The sequence below is a fragment of the Oncorhynchus nerka genome, linkage group LG13 (assembly GCF_034236695.1).
Source record: "Oncorhynchus nerka isolate Pitt River linkage group LG13, Oner_Uvic_2.0, whole genome shotgun sequence".
Classification (NCBI taxonomy): Eukaryota; Metazoa; Chordata; class Actinopteri; order Salmoniformes; family Salmonidae; genus Oncorhynchus; species Oncorhynchus nerka.
Genome location: NC_088408.1, coordinates 56,754,780 through 56,774,171, shown reverse-complemented (window position 1 = coordinate 56,774,171; position 19,392 = coordinate 56,754,780). Strand labels below are relative to the sequence as shown.

General features: G+C 45.2%; 1 protein-coding gene across 7 annotated transcripts in view; it reads left to right on the top strand.

Annotated features, from left to right (window-relative positions):
• Positions 1 to 19,392, top strand: part of mctp1a (multiple C2 domains, transmembrane 1a) — a 261,687-nt gene that overhangs the window by 211,552 nt on the left and 30,743 nt on the right. For all 7 annotated transcript variants that reach the window (XM_065026500.1, XM_065026499.1, XM_065026496.1 and 4 more), the window contains 2 exons: positions 5,891 to 6,007; positions 18,910 to 18,966. In XM_065026500.1, coding sequence (XP_064882572.1) covers positions 5,891 to 6,007; positions 18,910 to 18,966 — 174 coding nt within the window. The remainder of the gene's footprint in view (positions 1 to 5,890; positions 6,008 to 18,909; positions 18,967 to 19,392) is intronic.

The following is a 19,392-nucleotide window of genomic DNA, read 5'->3' as shown; positions in this document are numbered from 1 at the left end:
CAGCCACATGTGCGCCTCAGCCATTAGCGCCAACTGCGATTAGAGTCGTGTGTGTGTGGTAAGTGAGCCTCACACACCACACAACCCAGACAGAGAACCAGCCACTGTGGCAGCAGTGCCCGCGGCGTTGGCACAATGGGCAGAGCTGGAGTTACCTCCCGTCCCGCACCACGGGTGGTGTGTGTGTGTGTGTGTGTGGGAGAGGAGGGGGGTTAAGCGTCTGCTTCCTCTCTACCTGAACACCTGCAAGCTGAGCCCCCCCCCCCCCATCCCCTCCCTCTCGCTCCACCACTCTCATCCCCCCATCCTTCCCTCCCTGCATGTGAGCTGGGGCCATTGTCAGGCTCGGTGGTGTTGGGTTCTGTTTGGTGAGTCATGCCAACTCTCCCCGGGGCTCCTGAAAGACAAGGCTGTTATTGCTCCAGGGACCGCAGGCCTCAGCAACTCTTCCTCCAAACAAATTTGCCGTAACTTTATCCACAATTGAGCCTTGAATTGGGAGCAAATAAAGCCGGCTTTGTGAGGCCCAGGAAGGGTGAGAAGGGCAGGAGACGGGGGTTGTGTGGAAGACAGGAGAAATGATACCAGGGCCTTTTATTTGGGGCGAAGTAGGACTCTTATCTGTGGGAGGACAAGGAAGTTACTTCTGCTGGAAACTGGAGCACCTATCACCTGCTTTGCATTAAGATAAAAATTCACCCTGATGAAATAAAATAAAAAATAGAAAAACCTATGGCACTGGCACACACACACATACACACACACACACACACACACACAGACACACAGCCACACACACACACACACACACACACACACATACACACACACACAGACACACACACACACACATACACAGACACACACACACACAGACACACACACACACACACAGACACACACACACACACACACATACACACACACACACACACACACAGACACACACACACACACACACACACATACACACACACACACAGAGAGAGGCACACACACACAGAGAGAGGCACGCACACACACGACACACACACAAACACACACCTCTCCTCTCTTGACTCCACTTGAGAAAGCTTGCTAACTTTTAACAGCAGGATTTTGTTTTTGCCACAGAGCAATGGACAGCTTGGAATAGATAAACTATAACATTTTTACTACCTCTCTGATTGGAAAAATGAGGGAGAGTGAAATACAATGGCAGGTTGAGCCAGAGGACACTGTGGAGTCTGGGGTGTGATTGTTAAAGACGGACAGAAGCACATCTGAAGATAATTATCTCTGTTTTATTCTCATTCATGGACGCCGTTACAGGCCATTTGTGGGTGTCTTTAGTTCATTTTCGGTTACAGATTGAGTGTAGTACCTGGTCATATCTGGCTCCACGTTTCAGATGTCATGTCCAACTGCTCTTTATCAAATGCGAAACAGCTCTAGTTACTTGTCTCACCAGCAGGGGGCAATCTAGCACCACAGAATGGGACTGTCCTGTCCAACGAAGTAAGACAGGCTTCCAGTCAAACATGACTTGTTCTATTTGCTGTCTGGCAGCGGTCGGCTAGTATCTGGAGTCGATGTCCATGTAATAAAGATAAAGCCAACTTAACTCTGAAATTCAAAACTCCAGTCGACTTCTGGAGGAGAGGAGTAAGACTAGTACACGCTCCATGTACGCCAAAGCACTTCCTATCCAAGCCGTAAAGCCGAGCACCAGAGTGGTGTTCAGTAAACCACATAATGCCAAAAAACCATAAAGTCCAAATCCTCTACCTTCATCAAAGTTTAGTAGATGAATGAAACACTCATCTGTTCCCGAATGGGATTGTGTTTCCTAAGGGAATGCTTCATAAAGACAGGGATGTTATTCATTCTATTGAAAGTTAAATGATTGTGTATCTACTACATGTTAACAAAATAATCATTTCGAGTTTAACATGATTATCTGTTGTTTTTGCTGTTTATTAGTTTGTAGAAACCAAATGGTTTTTTGTTGGGGGGGGGGTGTTGTTTTCATGTCACATAATATGCCATAAAACGTTTGTCTGGTATAAATAAACGCACATGTACTATTTCCCATTTTAGATCATTAGAATATCTATATTCTCGTATTGGAGAGAGAAAAAAATCAACGGAGGTACCTAGAAGAGTTTTTCTAATTGTTTCACTAAAGTATATTTTTCTTTTTGTATTTTGTATTCAGTAACGTTTTTTAACAGGCTGGTTTGCTGTGATTTGGAAACAAAACTGCACGTCTATTAAGCGGCCTGAGCTCGGCGGCCTGAGCTCGGCACGGTTGTGTATGATGCTCTGAGTTGAATACGTCTATGTTCACCTTTGATGCTTCTCATTCTGTTTCCATTTTGACATTCTTTGACGTAAGAAAATGTCGTTTTTTAGTGTTTAAAAAAAAATCGACATAACATCCTCTGCTACCGTAAATCCTAATGAGTTAATAACATTTTACACTCATGCCGTGTTGAGGCTGTTTGCCAGACGAAGAACAGTGAATAGCTCTTGTTTCAGTGTGCGACAAATAGGAAGTGATCATTTGCATTGTATTCTCCTTCTATCTAATACTCCCGGGACCTAATTCAAGGGAGTTTGTGTTATGCAAACATGCATGTGTACGCACGCGCACACACCAATACAGTCTCGCACCACGAGACTTTCGATGAGTTCTCCGAATCAGGAGGATAACGTAACAGAAGTTGATGCGGGGATGGAGCAAAGCCGTGTCTCCAAGGCCAGCGCTGCCGCTCCGTAACACCAGCCTGTGAGCTGTGTGTGGGGAGCTCTGACAATTCCTGGGTGCACACACACACACACACACACACACACACACACACACACACACACACACACACACACACACATACACACACACACACATACACACACAGACACACATACACACACATACACACACACACACACACACACACACACACACACATACACACACACACATACACACACACACACATACACACACAGACACACATACACACACACAAAGCAAAGCACATACTGTATACAGCTTTTTCCCTCCTCCCCTCTACCTTTTTATCTCAATGTTTTTTGCTCTTTCTCCAGTCACAGACCTCCACGGCTGACACTCTCTCCTTCCTCCCCAGGCAGAAAGCCTCTCGGTGGGGTAGCAATGTGGGGGATGTGGTCTCCTGGTCCTGGGGAAAGGTCCCGGCGCTGCGGGCTCCTCTCCCCAGCCGAGGGGCTGTGAGACGGGGCAGGCTTGGCCTCTGATGGGGCCGGGGTGTCAGGTTCCTCCAGCTGTCAGTCACAGCCTCGCCCAGAGCTAGAATAACCAAATGGGGAGGGATGAGGTGGACGACAGGTTAAATAACCCCAGGCGCAGGGAAACGAGACGGACAGACACACCACACACCAGCCAGACACTGCAGAGGAGGGGGGAGCTGCAGTCCTCTCAGAAACACTTCAAAAATATCACGCCTTCGTATGAGAACGCATAAAGTATAATAGACAGGGAACAACTAGGTTGGTTAAGATGTATTTATACACTGTATGGGTGAAGTTATATTTAGGTGTAGAACATTAATAGGCATAAGATAACTGAATTAGATTTGTTTGGAGAAATCGCTTTTTTCCTGTTTTGCTCAAAAACACAAGTGTTCAGGGTGATGTGGTTTCGCTGCTTCAGTGTTAAAAGACCCTGTGCATCTTTATTTCTTCTGCGTGGTCACTGCGGTGGGACTGTGCAGTACAGTAACAGTAGATTAGTGAGGGCGGTGCCGTTTGCGTTTAGACTGGAGTGCTAGAGAAAGAACACTAGATAATACTGAGCCCACACACAGACAGTATTTGTGGCGGCTTGCGGAAGGATGTGGAAGTAGGAGGACAGGTACTGGAGGTTGCTAAGCACTCCTGAATTATTGAAGAGTATTCCTCCAATTCCCTAAACAGACCTTTATTAAAGAAAACGAAAGAGACGGAAATAGGCTGGCCACCATGGTAGTACTGCACTGTGGACGGAGATATTTGGCTCTGAGCAATATGCTAATGTCCTGGCCAATTCATTTGTAATGTTTTATTTATCTCTTTTGTATTTGTATGAGTGCATGATTTGTGGTTGTGGGGGGGGAGGAGTTTTATGTGGCTTTTGTAATTTTGTTATAGCTTAGTGGTGGTAAGTTACACATTCATTTTAGATGTGTTTGTTTGTGTGTGTGTGTGTGTGTGTGTGTGTGTGTGTCTGCGCGCGTGTTTGCGTCGGGTTCCGAGGCTGTAAGGGACAGGCCAATGATCCGCGGAGATGGAGAGAGGGAGCCCAGCACAGTACAACACACCTGACCACTAGTGCACTAGTGCCCAACCCAGGACTAGAGATGTGTTAGGGCAGGGGTTTATAGAGGGAGGCCGGGCGCGGACACAGAGGTGCAATGTCCTTTTAGGTCAACAGGAGGGAAGATGTTGAAGCTTTTATTCCTATAGCCTGTAAATGACGGGAGGAGGAGAGAAGGTGAAGACTCACACGTATCCCACGTATCCACCTACACATCAACTGCTCCACGAGAGGCTGCAAGGAACTGAAAGAACGTTAGTAAACTCCAGCACTTTCCCGCTGATTATGAGATAGATATACATTGATTGAAATGTATTGTATTATTTCATTCAGCCGAACGTATAGCTTTGTCATGTATATATCATAATTGACCGCGCAAGGTGAGACAGCCCGATGTATTGGCTGTTTCCTGTTTCAAACCTCATTTTCATTGTCAGTGCAAGTTGACCATTAAGGCAGTGACAATCTATTGTGAATGCATTTGCAACAGATGCAATTCATCTCAAACCATAGTCCTCCCATCACAATTTCAAGTCTTTTTCTATAGACTTGGAAATAATGAATGAACATTTTGCGTCCTTGAGTTTGATTTATGTGCATTGTCGGAAAATATATGAATATGTATCAAATATTTTCACCTGGATTATAGTATTATTTTTTTTACATTGCTATTAAGTATTTTCTACATTGATCATTTCCAACAAAAAATAGATATGTCGGAATATGTTTTTAATGTTTCGGGAAATAATTTAACTGTTTTTATCTATTCTTTCACAAAAATGTGCCATCCACCCCCCCAACCCAAATAAATAAATATCAGTCAACACACGCTAAAACAATTTGACATGAGTGATTTTGTGTTTGTGAATTATGTCTCCTCAAGCATTTCATTTTCACAGGATCATGATAATTTATGTTCGGGTTGCAAAAGACTCTGTACTAAACAGAATACAGGTTTTGGGGCACTCAGGTCTAGAGTTACGCTTTTTATTTGTTAGGATGAGAGATGGGGGATAGAGAGGGACAGGACAGATGACTATGGAGGTGGAATAGGGGTATTTGGAGCTGGGGTGACAGGGTTATGGGCATCTCGGGGTGGGTGGGGTTGGGGTGACAGGGTTAGGGGGCTCATGGTGTGGCAGGTCAGGTGCTGGGCTGAGGGTCGGAGGGTTAAGGTCATGTTGACTAGTTGTGCTTGAAACAGAGAGTGACCTCAGGCCTGTGGATGACGGATGATTGGCGTGGAGAGGGAGTGTTGTGACGGTCGGTACTTATCCTCCTCATCCTCCGATGAAGGTGGAGGGTGGCCCTGTTGGCCTCGTAGGCCCTGTCCCAGCTCTGGGTTCAGGGGTCCTGTTTTGTCACAACAGCCGTCCATTTAATGCTTTCTTCTATTTGATTATCATACATATATTATCAAATGTATGGGTCTGTGTGTTATGTTTATGCGCGCTATGCGAATGTGTGTTTGCAGTTTGAGGTCAATGCAGGTCTCTGCTACATTAAGTCCCAAGTGTTTCTCTCTCTCTCTCTCTCTCTCTCTCTCTCTCTCTCTCTCTCTCTCTCTCTCTGCAGCTCTTTGTTCTCGTGGTGTGGAACTTTGAACTCTACATGATTCCTCTGGCTCTGCTGCTGCCGCTGGCCTGGAACTATATCCTTGTCGCTTCGGGGAAGGACACCAGGCAAGACGTGGTGAGTGTCCCTGTTTAAGTATCCCTACGCCGTTCTGCCCCTTTAATTGTCTCGTTCTAGGTCATATGGCAAGCGCTTACATCTCACACACATTTCTGTCAATCATCTCATTTATCTCATTTCAATATGGATTTTATCCTGAATATACTGTCATCTTTACTATAGAAAAAACACGTACGAAAAAATGTATGTAGTAAAAAATATATATAATGTGTACATTTACATTACATTTACATTTAAGTCATTTAGCAGACGCTCTTATCCAGAGCGACTTACGTGCTAAGACATCATTATTGTAAATATGTCTTTGTAAAATAATAAAATCAAATAAAAAGTTGACAAAGTCCAGTGAACATAAAGCTAACAGATGTGGACTAGGGAGTGGACACATTGTGTTGGCACCTTCTCTCTAGATGTAGAAATAGGACTGAAAAGAGTCACAAAGTTAATGCAAACAAGAAACAGACACCGAGAGAAAATTCTTTCCATTACGCTTCTAAATGAGAAACGCCAATTGCCTTGAACTTTCAAGAATCGCTCTCAAATTCTTCCTCTTGCATAGGAGGAAATAATAGCTTGTCACCTTGAGCAAGGCTACGCCACTTACCTAGTATTATATGTATTTAATTGTGTTTTTTTTATTTTATTTTTTTAATCTCCTATTCCAATTAAACAGTGTCAAAGCAATGTCACGGAGAAGTGGACATGTTTTAATCACCGAGGTGTAGTTGGAGAGTCGTGTGACGCAGAAGCTGCACCGCAATTGTGGTGCGAGCGTGAACAATGAAGTGATTCATTTTAATAAGAGCATTTCCAGACTACCTTCCAGAATGCACAATAAAGAGACCACATGTTGTCCTCTCTTAACGTATATGACTTCATCTTTCACGAGGTCGCAGTTCAGCAGATTGTTCAGGATATGGAACAGATAGCCGTTAAACCAATGAAAACAACAGGCGAAACGAATTTGAATAACTAATTGTCCTTTTAAAAAAATTTTTTAACAGGATGTAGCTGTGAATGCACTAGTTTTAGTATTACCTGAATGTTAGGAAATACTTGAACAGGCTTCAGGCATAGATGTGTTTAGCCATTGCAGACATTATTGTGGCTGGGTCACAATTAACAGCAAGAAATGCATGTATTTTTACAACGGGAAGTTAAACTGAGTGTAAAACCTACAGTAAGCACATAGCAGTGCACACATGCAGCTTTTGTCGTTTTTGTACCTTGGTGCTTCGCTCCTGCTTCAATGCTCTGTATATACAGTATTTCCCTGTAGATGGCGACGTTGCCTGACAGAAATCTGTAGACACAAACCAAAAAAAAAGATTTCATTATTTATTTACCTCCATATGATCTATGAATAACGATGTTATTTCACCAGGCACGTTTTAATTGAATTAAAGCAATAAAGATTGCATATACCTATTCACTTCACATACAAATAACTCTCTATGCAGAAGAGCCCCCCCGCCCATTCCTACTGTCTCGAGGACTCCCCGAATTGGCTTCTACATTAAAACCAGTTAACACTGTAATGAGTGGTATTTATCTGATAGAATTTAAAAAAACAAGTATATTATTCACCCCATATCCCCTTCTTCATTCTGTGAACATGAGTACAAGACCAGGAATTGTCTGGCAGACATATTATGACGGATCACCACCCAGCTGAATCAACGGAGCTGCTCTTCCTCCCGGGAAGGAATGATTATCACTTGACAACTCCATTCTAAGAACCTTGGCGTGATCCTGGACAACATTGTGTTCTTGTAGGTTCATGCTCTACAACATGAGTACAAGACCAGGTCCTAATCCAGGAATTGTAACTGACTAAAGTGGCCTGACCAGGAATGACCCTGGGCCCAGAGTTTTCCCTGGTCAGATCACATGTGCCCACGGAGGAAAATCTCCCAGCCTTATGACAACTGTCTTAAGGTGAACGCACCAATTTGTAAGTCGCTCTGGATAAGAGCGTCTGCTAAATGACTTAAATGTAATGAGATCTGACCCTGGGCCCAGAGTTTTCCCTGGTCAGATCACATGTTAAGCCAACTGTGAGATCTGAGCCCTGGCCAAAACCAGGTCAGCTGGGTTTTTGTTTGTCTGTCTGGCTGTCTGGCTGTCTGTGCACGTGCGCTTGCGTGCCTGCAGAACCAGGTTGGTGTGGTTCACTATTAGTGACCTGTGCTTCCAATGAGAGAGGAGGGTTCAGACAGAGCTGCCATTATGTTATTACTCCCCCCTACTCTTTTCTCTTCCTCCATTGTTCTACAGTTTGACGATTGTAACCACAACAGATGAGGTATTGGGGGGGGGGGGTTCCGCTCCCCGCCACAGTAAACAAACACGCGGGTATGCTTCCCATTAACCAAAGCCGCTGACTGAGCCCCATTCCCATGATGAGCCACAGCACTGCACTCCACTCACACACAGTCCCTAAAAAATGGGAAGTTAGTTCATTATCAACTCCTGGGATGGAGTCTCTCGTACTCTCTCTCACTGTGTACATTCTATATGGGGGATGCGTGGGCAGGAGAATGGGAGTAATTGTTTTAGATTAGCACCTTTCACTTACATCCGAGACCATTGCGCCGAAGGAACATGCCGTATATAGCTGGCACAAAAGACGTCCTCTGTAGAAAATCACCGCTCTTGGCGTGTGATATCAGTGCCTCCATCTCGCCTTTCCTCTCTTTGTCAGTGTCTGAGCACTGCTGTGCAGGATGGTTGAGGAGCTGTGATATGTTATAGGGGCCATTCTCTAGGAGTGTATCATCCTGCTTCTCCCACCTGGGCTCGGCTGCCATCTTCACATTGGCTGGCAGGCAGACAGACAGACAGACAGACAGACAGACAGACAGACAGACAGACAGACAGACAGACAGACAGACAGACAGACAGACAGACAGTAATTTCACCTTGCAGTAATATGAGCCCTCTGCTGCGGAGTCACACACACAGCAGTTGCAGCCATCCAGAAAGCACTATAGCACTAGGGGAAGGACAGTTTTGTAAGGGATGTGATTGTGTATATGATATGAAAATGATTGTCCCCCATGTTACACACACGCACACGCGCGTGCACGAGCCAAGCTCTCTTTCACGGCCGCACACACACGCACGCACACACACACACACAGACACTGATGTATCCCCAAAGGCATGTCCCTGTTTGTTTTAAAGCAGTGTTTCACATTTTGTCACTGGGGGGGGTGGTTTAGAGAGAGAAAGAAAGTTGTGGCCTCCTCGTTCACTCGCCTGGAAAAGAAAATAACAACCCGGCCACTAAATGCTTTAAAGAACATGTCAAATGAAACCATTGTGCTTCACCAAGGGTCAGCATCCGGAAGGCTGTGGTTTTTCCAAAAACCTGGGATGAGGGTAATACTGGAGGAATCTCTCTTGAACTCAACTCACTTTGACTAAAAAGAGAGGAGGGGGGGGGGCTCAGTTGATTACAAACTCCCTAATGAAATAAAATGAGTTCCATGTGATGGGTTCAATATGAGTATCCCTCTCGTATTCTATACCAAAACCACAGCCCTGTCCATAATGGGTAAACGAACACACTGTTTTTCTACACGCTGTAATATTCACCTCAGGGTCACTGGCGCTCTGGTTACTCTACACAACCTGGTTCAAGCATTCGTGACACTAAACTGAATAAGGCACGGTGATGCCGAAACGTTGGTGTTTTTTTTACACCCAATAATTTACTGGGAGGTTATATATATATATGGAGTGTGCAACTCTCTTCGTTTCTATTACTCTCTTCCTATACAACATATATCAGACCGGTTCTCCTCATGCAGGCCTTACCTTCACCAGTAGACGTGCTGAACAGAAAAGATGACCTTGGACCGGCTATTAAAGATCTGGTGCAGCAACAGTGTGACTGGCCTCAGCTCTTACCTTGCCTTTTTCTGACCTCTGACCTCTAACCCTGTTATCTTGTCTGTCAGCTGTGGCACCATTAGATGACCCATGTGTCACCCTCTCTAAGGCGGTGTGTGGCTTGTTATGGATAAAATATGTTATTAACATGCCAGACACTGCTGGGCTATGTGAGCCTTGACAGGACAGAGGGAGAGAATATGGTACTGCTGCTGGTCAGAGTGGTGGGGACAGGGTGTTTTTAAGTGTTACGTGTTGAGACATCATTACAGGTGCAGACAGTCTGACCAATGCCACAACATAATTGTATGCTATTCTCATTGCAGTTGGAAAATAATAGAACTATATATTTTTATGTAAAGAGCTGTTCATCTTGCATACTGGCCCTCTGTGTTTCAGTAGAGACCCCTACTGTTTGGAGGTGGTACTGCACCCTCCGGCTAGACTAGTGTCTGGAGACAAAGATAGGATGACCGCGCCAACAATACCACCACCTCCATCAGCACCATTTCCCACCACCACCCCGTTTGTTTTGAAACCTGGAACCGTTTGGTAGGTTCCGTCTCTGAGTTGTTGCCGGGTTGGGTGACCGGGTGGCTGGGCTCAGTCAAGCGGGGTACAGCTCAGCTGGAATGGAAAAGCTGGAGGCCTGTAGGGCCGTCGCTGGAAGACCGACCGGCACTGCTGAGCCACTGGCCCAGAAAACTCTTTACCAGATGTTGTGGAGGTGTTAATTATAGCACATGCTGTCATGGTGCAGAAATACGGCGGTGTTGTCTCTCTCTCTCTCTCTCTCTCTCTCTCTCTCTCTCTCTCTCTCTCTCTCTCTCTCTCTCTCTCTCTCTCTCTCTCTCTCTCTCTTCCCCCTCTCTCTCTCCCCCTCTCTCGTTGTCTCTTGTTGTCTCTTTCTTTCTCTCTCTCTCTCTCTCTCTGTTTCTCACTGTCCTTCTGTCTTTCTCCCCTCAGCTTTCTGATTCAGATAGGCTCTTTCTTTCTCTCTCAATTCAATTCAAGGGGCTTTATTGGCATGGGAAACATGTTTACATTGCCAAAGCAAGTGAAGTAGACAATAAGCAATAAAACATTTACTGTAAACATTACACTTACAAAAGTCTCTCGCTCTCTCGCTGTCGCTCGCTGTGCTTCTCTCTTCCTCCCCTCTCAGATTTCAGATCCAGATAGGCTCTATTAGCACCAATGACAAGGCCACTGTTGCTAAAGTGGAGTGACATAATGACATCAACAGTAAGAATAAAACATTTATAATAGTAATGGTGATAAGAGAAAGAAGAAAAAAAAGTATATATATATATATACACATAAATAGTACTTTTTTATTTTTTTTTACAAATAATAGAAGTAAAATGAATAAAAATTGCAATAATGTGATAATCTAAAAAACTATTTTGCTTTTATCAGTAAACAAAACAATAAGAATATATATATATATTGGTACAATGAAATCATGCAGTGTGTACGTGTAGCAACATTGAATAGGTACAATGAGGTACAATGGGAACGTCTATGGAGTGTTGGTGAGCATGCATGCAGGTGTCGGGTAGTGTGTGTGTATGTGTGGGTTGCATGCACGTGTGTGTGTGCACATATACGCCAGCACACACACACCTTGGTTTTGTATGGGAGTGTTTGCCTATGGGAGTGTGTGGATAAGTGTATGGGGTGTATACGTAATTGAATGTAGTATATAGTTTATATTTACAGTGCATTCATGAGCATGCACAGAAATGATCTATAAGGAAACAAAACAAAAAGAGAACAAGATACATTGAAACAAAGCAAAAACACTGACAACCGTGAAGTCCATCCCATCTCTCTCTGGTTGTGAACAGGGGAGTTTATGTACAGGGATCTGTCTAAAGTTATTTTTAAAATCTGGGTAGCATGTTTCGCCTGTAAATCACAAGACGTACACAATGTAGTCTCTGATAACTTGGCAGCCAAGATTTAAGGTGTATTTTCTCCCCCTCCCTCCCTCCCTCCCTCCCTCTCTCTCTCTCTCTCCATCTCTCTCTCTTTCTCTCAATTCAATTGAATTGTGCTTTATTGGCATGGGAAACAAATGTTTACATTGCCAAAGCAAGTGCAATCAGCAATAAAGGGAAGCGAGAAGAAACTGAAAACGTCAAACAACAAAAATATACAGTAAACATTGCACTCATCATGGTTTCAAAAGGATGAAATGTATATTATCAGCTATGTACAGTGTTTTTAACTTCTTGCGAATAGTTGTAGTGCGATTCGTAGGGGAAGACAAGTAAACAGATTAATCTGGGTTGAATTTACAATGTTGTTTGTGCTCCACTGGTCGCCCTGTTTTCATGGCAGTGGGTCACAAATCTTGCTGCTGTGATTGCAAATTGCTGCATTTCGGCTAACAGATCTGGGAGTTTATCAATGCTTGATTTGTTTTCAAGTTCTTTGCGGGTCTGTGTGATCTGTGGGAAATATGTGTCTCTCAAATGGTTATACCTTTGGCAGGAAGTGAGGAATTGCAGCTCAGTTTCCATCTCATTTTGCGGGCAGTCGATGGGTGGGAGCCGGCTGGATGTTTTCTTTTACAGAAGGCTTCTCCTCACCAAGCTTTTCGTTCAAGTTTTGGGAAATCTGAAAATAATATTTGAGTTCCCGGAAAATCCTTGGCAATAGGGAGAAGTGTCAGGAACTTGTACCCGCATATGGCGGCCTCTCTCAATAGCACGGCTATGCTCACTGAGACTGTACACTCTTAGAAAAAGGGTTCCAAAAGGGTTATTCGGCTGTCCCCATAGGAGAACCCTTTTCGGTCAGAGGCAGAACCCTTTTTGGTTCCAGGTAGCACTCTTTTGGGTTCCGTGTGAAACCCCTGTGGAAAGGGATCTACCTGGAGCCCAAAAGGGTTCTTCAAAGGGTTCTCCTATGGGAACAGCTGAAGAACCCTTTTAGGTTCTAGATAGACCATTTTTTTCAGAGTGTACATATTCAAGGATTTTCTTAATTTTGGGTCTGTCACAGTGGTCAGGTATTCTGCTACTGTGTATTCTCTGTTTAGGGCCAAATAGCATTCTAGTTTGGTCAGGGTTTTGCTTGATTCTTTCCAGTGTCAAGTAGTCTAATTTCTCTCTCTCTCTCTCTCTCTCTCTCTCTCTCTCTCATATTGTTTCAAAAGACCAGGCCTCCCATACGACCCTGGGCCTTTTCTCCACCAATTTCTACTCTCTCAGCCTTTATTGGTGTTTGCCAGGATAGAGCCTGCAGCTTCTCTCACTTTTTGTCTCTCTCTCTCTCTCTCTCTCTCTGTCTCTCTCTCTCTCTCTCTCTCTGCCCCTTCTACTTGAATTGACTAATTGTTGTCTAATTGTTGTCTTTCTTCACATTAAGTCGATTGTGAATACACAGTACATCCATTTGGCCATCAGTGTCTTGTTAGTTAGATGTGGACAGCAATCCATTTCTGTTAGCTTGTACCATGAAAGAATAGGTTGGGATATAATTCATTTAAATGAGCAACAAGCCTTGGAAGAAGTTAATGGGATGTCATGTGTCCCCATAAGGATTTGATTTGACAGAAAGAGAGGAGAATGAACTATATTCTGATAAGGAGGAGCAGGAGGAGGAGGAGAAAGAGAGAGCCTGGCCCAGTGTGCCTTCACTCAAACCAAAGGAACACCTCCACAGTGGCCCTGCCCCAAAAACAGAGAGATAGACAAAAGGAGAGAGAGAGGAAGGCTGCGGTGCCTGGCAGGCGCTCCTCAGTGCAGCGGAAGACATGGCAGTCGGTGACAGGTGACAAAATCAAAAGGTCATGTCACTTTTAACTGGAAGCGTTTGTGCCCCGCTGATTTCCCCCGTGCCGCCCCTGCTCCTCTTCGCTGGCAGGCAGGCAGACGGGGTTGGGAGTGGGGCGAGAACGCCGCGCCAGTCTCCCAGCCTCCCCCCTCTCTATCCCTGTGAACCTCTGTACCCGTTGCTGCTAACAATGTCAGCTCTCCGTGTTCTGCCGCAGTCCTTGTTGTTGTTCTGTTGCTGCTCTCTCTGACTGTTCTGGGTGTGTGTGTGTGTGTGTGTGTGTGTGTGTGTGTGTGTGTGTGTGTGTGTGTGTGTGTGTGTGTGTGTGTGTGTGTGTCTCGACAGTGTGTGGGTGTTCAGACACTAGCCCAGAGCCTCCTCTACCCTGTGACTCCTACTTTCCCCAGCCAGGCACCTGCCTCTCTCTACCACACACACACACACCAGCCCTGTTTCTGATACAAACTAAGGTCTATCTCAGTTTGGTTCTGTTTGAGCAAAACTCAGAGGTTGGTTTTCTTTGCGTTGGTCCGTCTGACTCAGTGCTGACATGTGTCAAATGTGTCCATCAATAAGATAATACTATGTGTATCTCTCTGGAATGTAGTGATGATTATGATTGGCACTTTTGACTGGTCTGTGTGATCATGAAAACAGGCAGGCCCCGTCAACCCCAGTCCCAGAGCGCCCCAGCCAGCCTCACCCCTCTCTGCCCCCTGCTGGGTGAGCCAGGGCTGGGTCAGCGTAGACGGAAGGCCCCCCCTGTGAGGGCCAGGGCTCTGACAGCTTGTGAAGGGCCCGTATGGGTCAGACAAGCTCTGCCTGCCCACAGTCCTTATCAGCCTTCCAGCCCTCCCCTCTCCTCGCCCCTCTCCTCCAGCGCCAAAGCGCACACACACACACACACACACACACACACAGCATACCAAGCAGGGCCTGGAGGGGACTGGAGCAGACCCCGGCAGCTGGAGAGGTTAAAACCCTCTCACGTATCAAAGAGGAAGATGAGGAGAAGGAGAGGGGGAAGAGAAGAGAGAGGGAAAAAAGGAGAGTATATCTTCATGTTCGGCGGGATGTCTGCCTTGGCGTCAATTCCCCTAGCGGCTGTCATTCGGAAAGGTTAGGAGGAAGACAGCAGAGATAGTGGTGGTAGGAGGGTGGTGGGGGTGTGGGGGGTTGGGGGACGGCATTCGCTTGGCAGGGCGGACGTCACCGAGCTGGGGTGAAGAGGATGCCAGCGGCAGCTCAGGAGGTCGAATGGTGATGTCGATCTTGTCTGGTGTGTGCATGTGCGTGTTTATCCTTGTGTGCGTGCACGTGTGTGTGCTTGTGTGTGTGTGTGTGTGTGTGTGGTTGTTCAGGTTCATCGACCCATCCAAGGCCTGAGTGGTATTCCAGAATTCACACATCCACTGTAGTTTTCCTATTCTCTCTCCTCCCACAGCCGGCAGGCCTACTTCAAGTGTCCTGTACTTGCCTACTGTACATCAATATCTCTGTCAGCTCCCTGTTCCCTGCTCCTTTAGGGCACACAGGTGTCAGGATCTCCGGCCTACTGGGGCTTAATGACCAAACAAGAGGAAATGGCTTGCCATGGCACTGACCCTATAGGCTGGTTTTAAACAAGCCAGACTCACATAAACTCTGCAGGACACTTGCCCTCCAGGACATGTGTTCACGAGCACTGCTCCATACTAAATGGTCTATACTTTATTTATCCGCTTCACCAGTGGCGGTCGGTGCCGTTTAAGATGAGGGAGGGCAATTATTTTTTCATGAGCATTGTCTTTTTTCTATTACAGCATATTGGATGACTGTCATTCATATTCCGTTGACCCAGTTCAATGTAACAGCGATAGGTTTAGGCTACTACATGATACTAAAATGTTCCCTATACCCATCATGAGGTTAATACAACCATAACCTATAAACGAAAGTTTGCAATGTAGGTGCACACAGGTCAGTGGCACATTCAATGCCACCTTGTACACTCTTTCCTGCATCCAGCTGAACTAGGATGTAATCATTAGCCCAACAGTTGCAAACAAGAGTTTCTATTGGACAAATTCAGGTTTGTTTATCCCCGTTTCTTTCCGTATGCTTTTGTTTAAGACATTTTTTCAACAGAATTTGGAGGAATAAATACACCATTCACTTTCATAGCCACATACAAACAGCTCGTTGTATCCCTTTTCACATCTACGCGCTGTCCTCCTCTCACCTTTGTAAGCAGTTTAGCAGTTACAATGGCGGGCCCAGAAGGCAATAAATAAGTCAAACCAAAAGCTTACCTTGACTTGGAAGAGTTCCAGTGTTGGATAGTCATAGCCAGCTAGCTAACATAGCATCCCTCTGTTTGAGCTGGGTGGTTGAGTAGGCTAAACTAGCTAGCGGAATTTGCTAGCTAAGTCTGTGAAAAAAATATATTGAAAATATAGCTAGCTTTTTCTCTCTCTCTCTGTCACTCTCTCTCTCTCTCTCGCTACTCCTTCATTTTTTAATAAATTAATGGGTTCAAAATTGTTCAACTATTGTCTTTCTCTATGAGTCTACTACTCAACACATTTTGTGCACTACAGTGCTAGCTAGCTGTAGCTTATGCTTTCAGTACTAGATTAATTATCTGATCCTTTGATTGGGTGGACAACATATCAGTTCATGCTGCAAGAGCTCTGATAGGTTGGATGTCCTCTGGAAGTTGTCATAAGTACTGTGTAAGTCTATGGAAGGGAGTGAGTACCATGAGCCTCCTAGGTTTTGTATTGAAGTCAATGTACCCAGAGGACGATGGAATCTAGCTGTCCTCCGGCTACACAATGGCGCTATCCTACAGAGTGCTGCTGAGGCTACTGTAGGCCATTGCAAAATAGTGTATTTTAATCAATTATTTAGTGACATGTGAATATATTTTGTATAGTTTTATCTAAAAATAGTAACTTTTTAAATGTTTCACAATTTTTATTTTTATGAAATCCACTGAGGAGGATGGCCCTCCCCTTCCTCCTCTGAGGAGCCTCCACTGCATTACACCTAGCTATGTATTTTACATATTTCACATGTGCAGGATATTTATATGTATTCCTGTACCCTCTGTAATCTGTGAGTATAACCTGTACCGTTCAGATGATTTGAATGCTTTGAATATGTTAATTTCCCCTCTGGTAAAGTGTTGGATTGAAGCGCGTCGTGGGCTGTGAGAACGTTACACGATCCTGTCGACATTGAGTCTTTGAAGCATCGGTTTGTAATGATAGTAATTCAAACGATGCGATAAGGGGATAAACAGCTGAATGGTACAATGTACCCAAACGGTGTTCATCATAACAGGACAGGGGAAATTGTTGAATTCATCAGCACCGCGCTGGTAATTGATGTCTTCCGGAGACACAGCGTTTAGTGGTGGCAATCTTCAGGGCAGATGAGATGACATGTCTTTCCTTTTATTTATTTATAATACTACGCACTCGCGTAGCGGTGAACAAGGCTGTTCTCTTTACCCCAGGCAAGAGGAGAGAAGAGAACGTAGGGGGGGGGGGGCGGTATCCTTGTCTCTGTCGGTAATGCTGATATTCTCTCTGTTTTTAGATAACATGGGGCCTACAGTATGTTACTGTGCTGTATACTGTAGTAAAAAAAAAAGGCTGTGTTTGGAGAAACCCATGATCCATTTTGAGCGCGTCCTTTGTGGTTGTTTGATTCTAACACGGTGCCCAGGTCTTTATTGTACACGAGAGTTATAGATGCGGGACACTTGCTCGTTAGCTCGGTAACAGTTGATTGCCGTGGTTCGCCAATGGATTCCAGCGAATGGGCAGGAGTAGAACAAGTTAGACAACCATACTAAGCTGTAGATAGATACATACACACACACACACACACACACACACAACGCCATGACTTGTATTTACTCTCTCCACGCTCAGCACAACTGGGTTGAACCTCTCTTTGTTTCTGCGGGAAGCTGTATTTACATAAGGAGCTTATGTCAGCCACACTTTTATTATTCCAGTAAAACAAAGGGACAAAAGCTATTGTTCTGGGAAGTAATGATTTTTGGATTTCTCCAACTTGTTTGCGGGTGCGGACGGGGGGGTAGGGTAGGGGGTATGGGATAATGGGAGGAGATAAATGCAACCCCCTTGGCAGCTTACGGGTTTATGATGCGCCCGTTTGTTTATGGTAATGCCGCTGCGTCTGACCCTGTAACTTTGATGTGTGATTGACGGGGAGGAGGCAGGAGAGGAGGGAATAACGATCTGTGCCGTCCTACCACTGCTCCTCAGGCAGGCAGGCAGCGAGAATCCACGCGTGATACCACCGACTCTGTCTGTTTCTCCATCCGTCTGTCCATCCATCTGTTTGTCCGTCCGACTATCTACAGATCTCCTCTTTCCCAGGGGATACTAAGTTCAATCACTGATCTGAGTCAACCTGTTTACAGTTGACTGCTCCATCCTTCATTGTTGTGTAATACAACTTTGAGTGCCTGTTTTTTCCCCCACTTTCCTCCTTGCCTACAGCTAATGGCAAGAGATTGATTCAAAACCTAGTTCATGTGCTTAAGTAGGCCTCCGAGGTGATTTAAAAGGCCATTTGAGCGGTTGAAGAAGACACATAACGTACGTATGGTTAATAATGATGTCTTTATGCCTTTTATCAGAAAGGTCAAAACAACCACTTTTCCACAACTCCTTAACCTATTTTCTTCAGCATCCCACACATGCATACATACATAGAAATATTTTCATTTTCATTTTTACTTTCACCCGCTCTCTCTCTGCCAGTCTCTCTCTCTCTCTCTCTCTTTCTTTATCTGTTCTCCCTTGTGTGTGTTTGTGTGTGTTATGGGGGTTAGTGGGAGGACCCTACTGAAATGGCTGTTGTTCCATCAGTTAGGGACCAGTGAAGCAGATAGTTACACTCCTCTGTCACTGGGGCTTCCTCTGCTGGAGGCCGTCCTCTCCTTTCCTCTACCCCCTGTAGTGATAGAAGAGGTAGGGGAATGGGTGGTCAGAGGTGGGCTCCGATTGGCCTGGAAGACTAACAGTCCTACAATCAGCCCTGTATTGACTTGTATTAACATCAGCCATGTGTACAGTATACTGTACATAGTGCAATCTGTGGTAATGAGAATGAATGAGAATACCTGTCTGCCCCACTTGTGTATTTTTAAATCTCTCTCTTCTTCTCTTGTTCCTGTGGCAACCGCCGTGCAGCAAGCGATGGAGGACTTGCTGGAGGACGAGGATGAGGACTATGAGAAAGATGACAAGGTAATTATCTCTCTCTCTCTCTGTATGCTGTCAAGGGACAGGACGTCTCTGGGGTGCCAGCGTTCCACACACAGGAAATACAAACACATAGATGCATTGTGTACACTCCATTTCAATACACTCCAAACTTCAGATGCACACGTTCAAATGTGCACGCAGACACGCACGCACGCATCCAAACTTTGAACATTGTTCGTCGTCTTCCTGAAATGGGTCCAGACACGTGGTCCTCTGCCTGTTGTAACCCCTTCATGCATAGCGTCACGGTTGCCAGTGTTAGTGATTTGCGCTGCTTCGCTCTTCTAAAACGTCCTCTTCTCTTCTTTATGTGGCTCTCTACTGTATTTGGAATGCCGATGTGCAGCGTTGGCCCGTTGCGCCGCCGAGATGGGATCACGCTTAAAGCGCCGACTTTAAGGAGCTTCA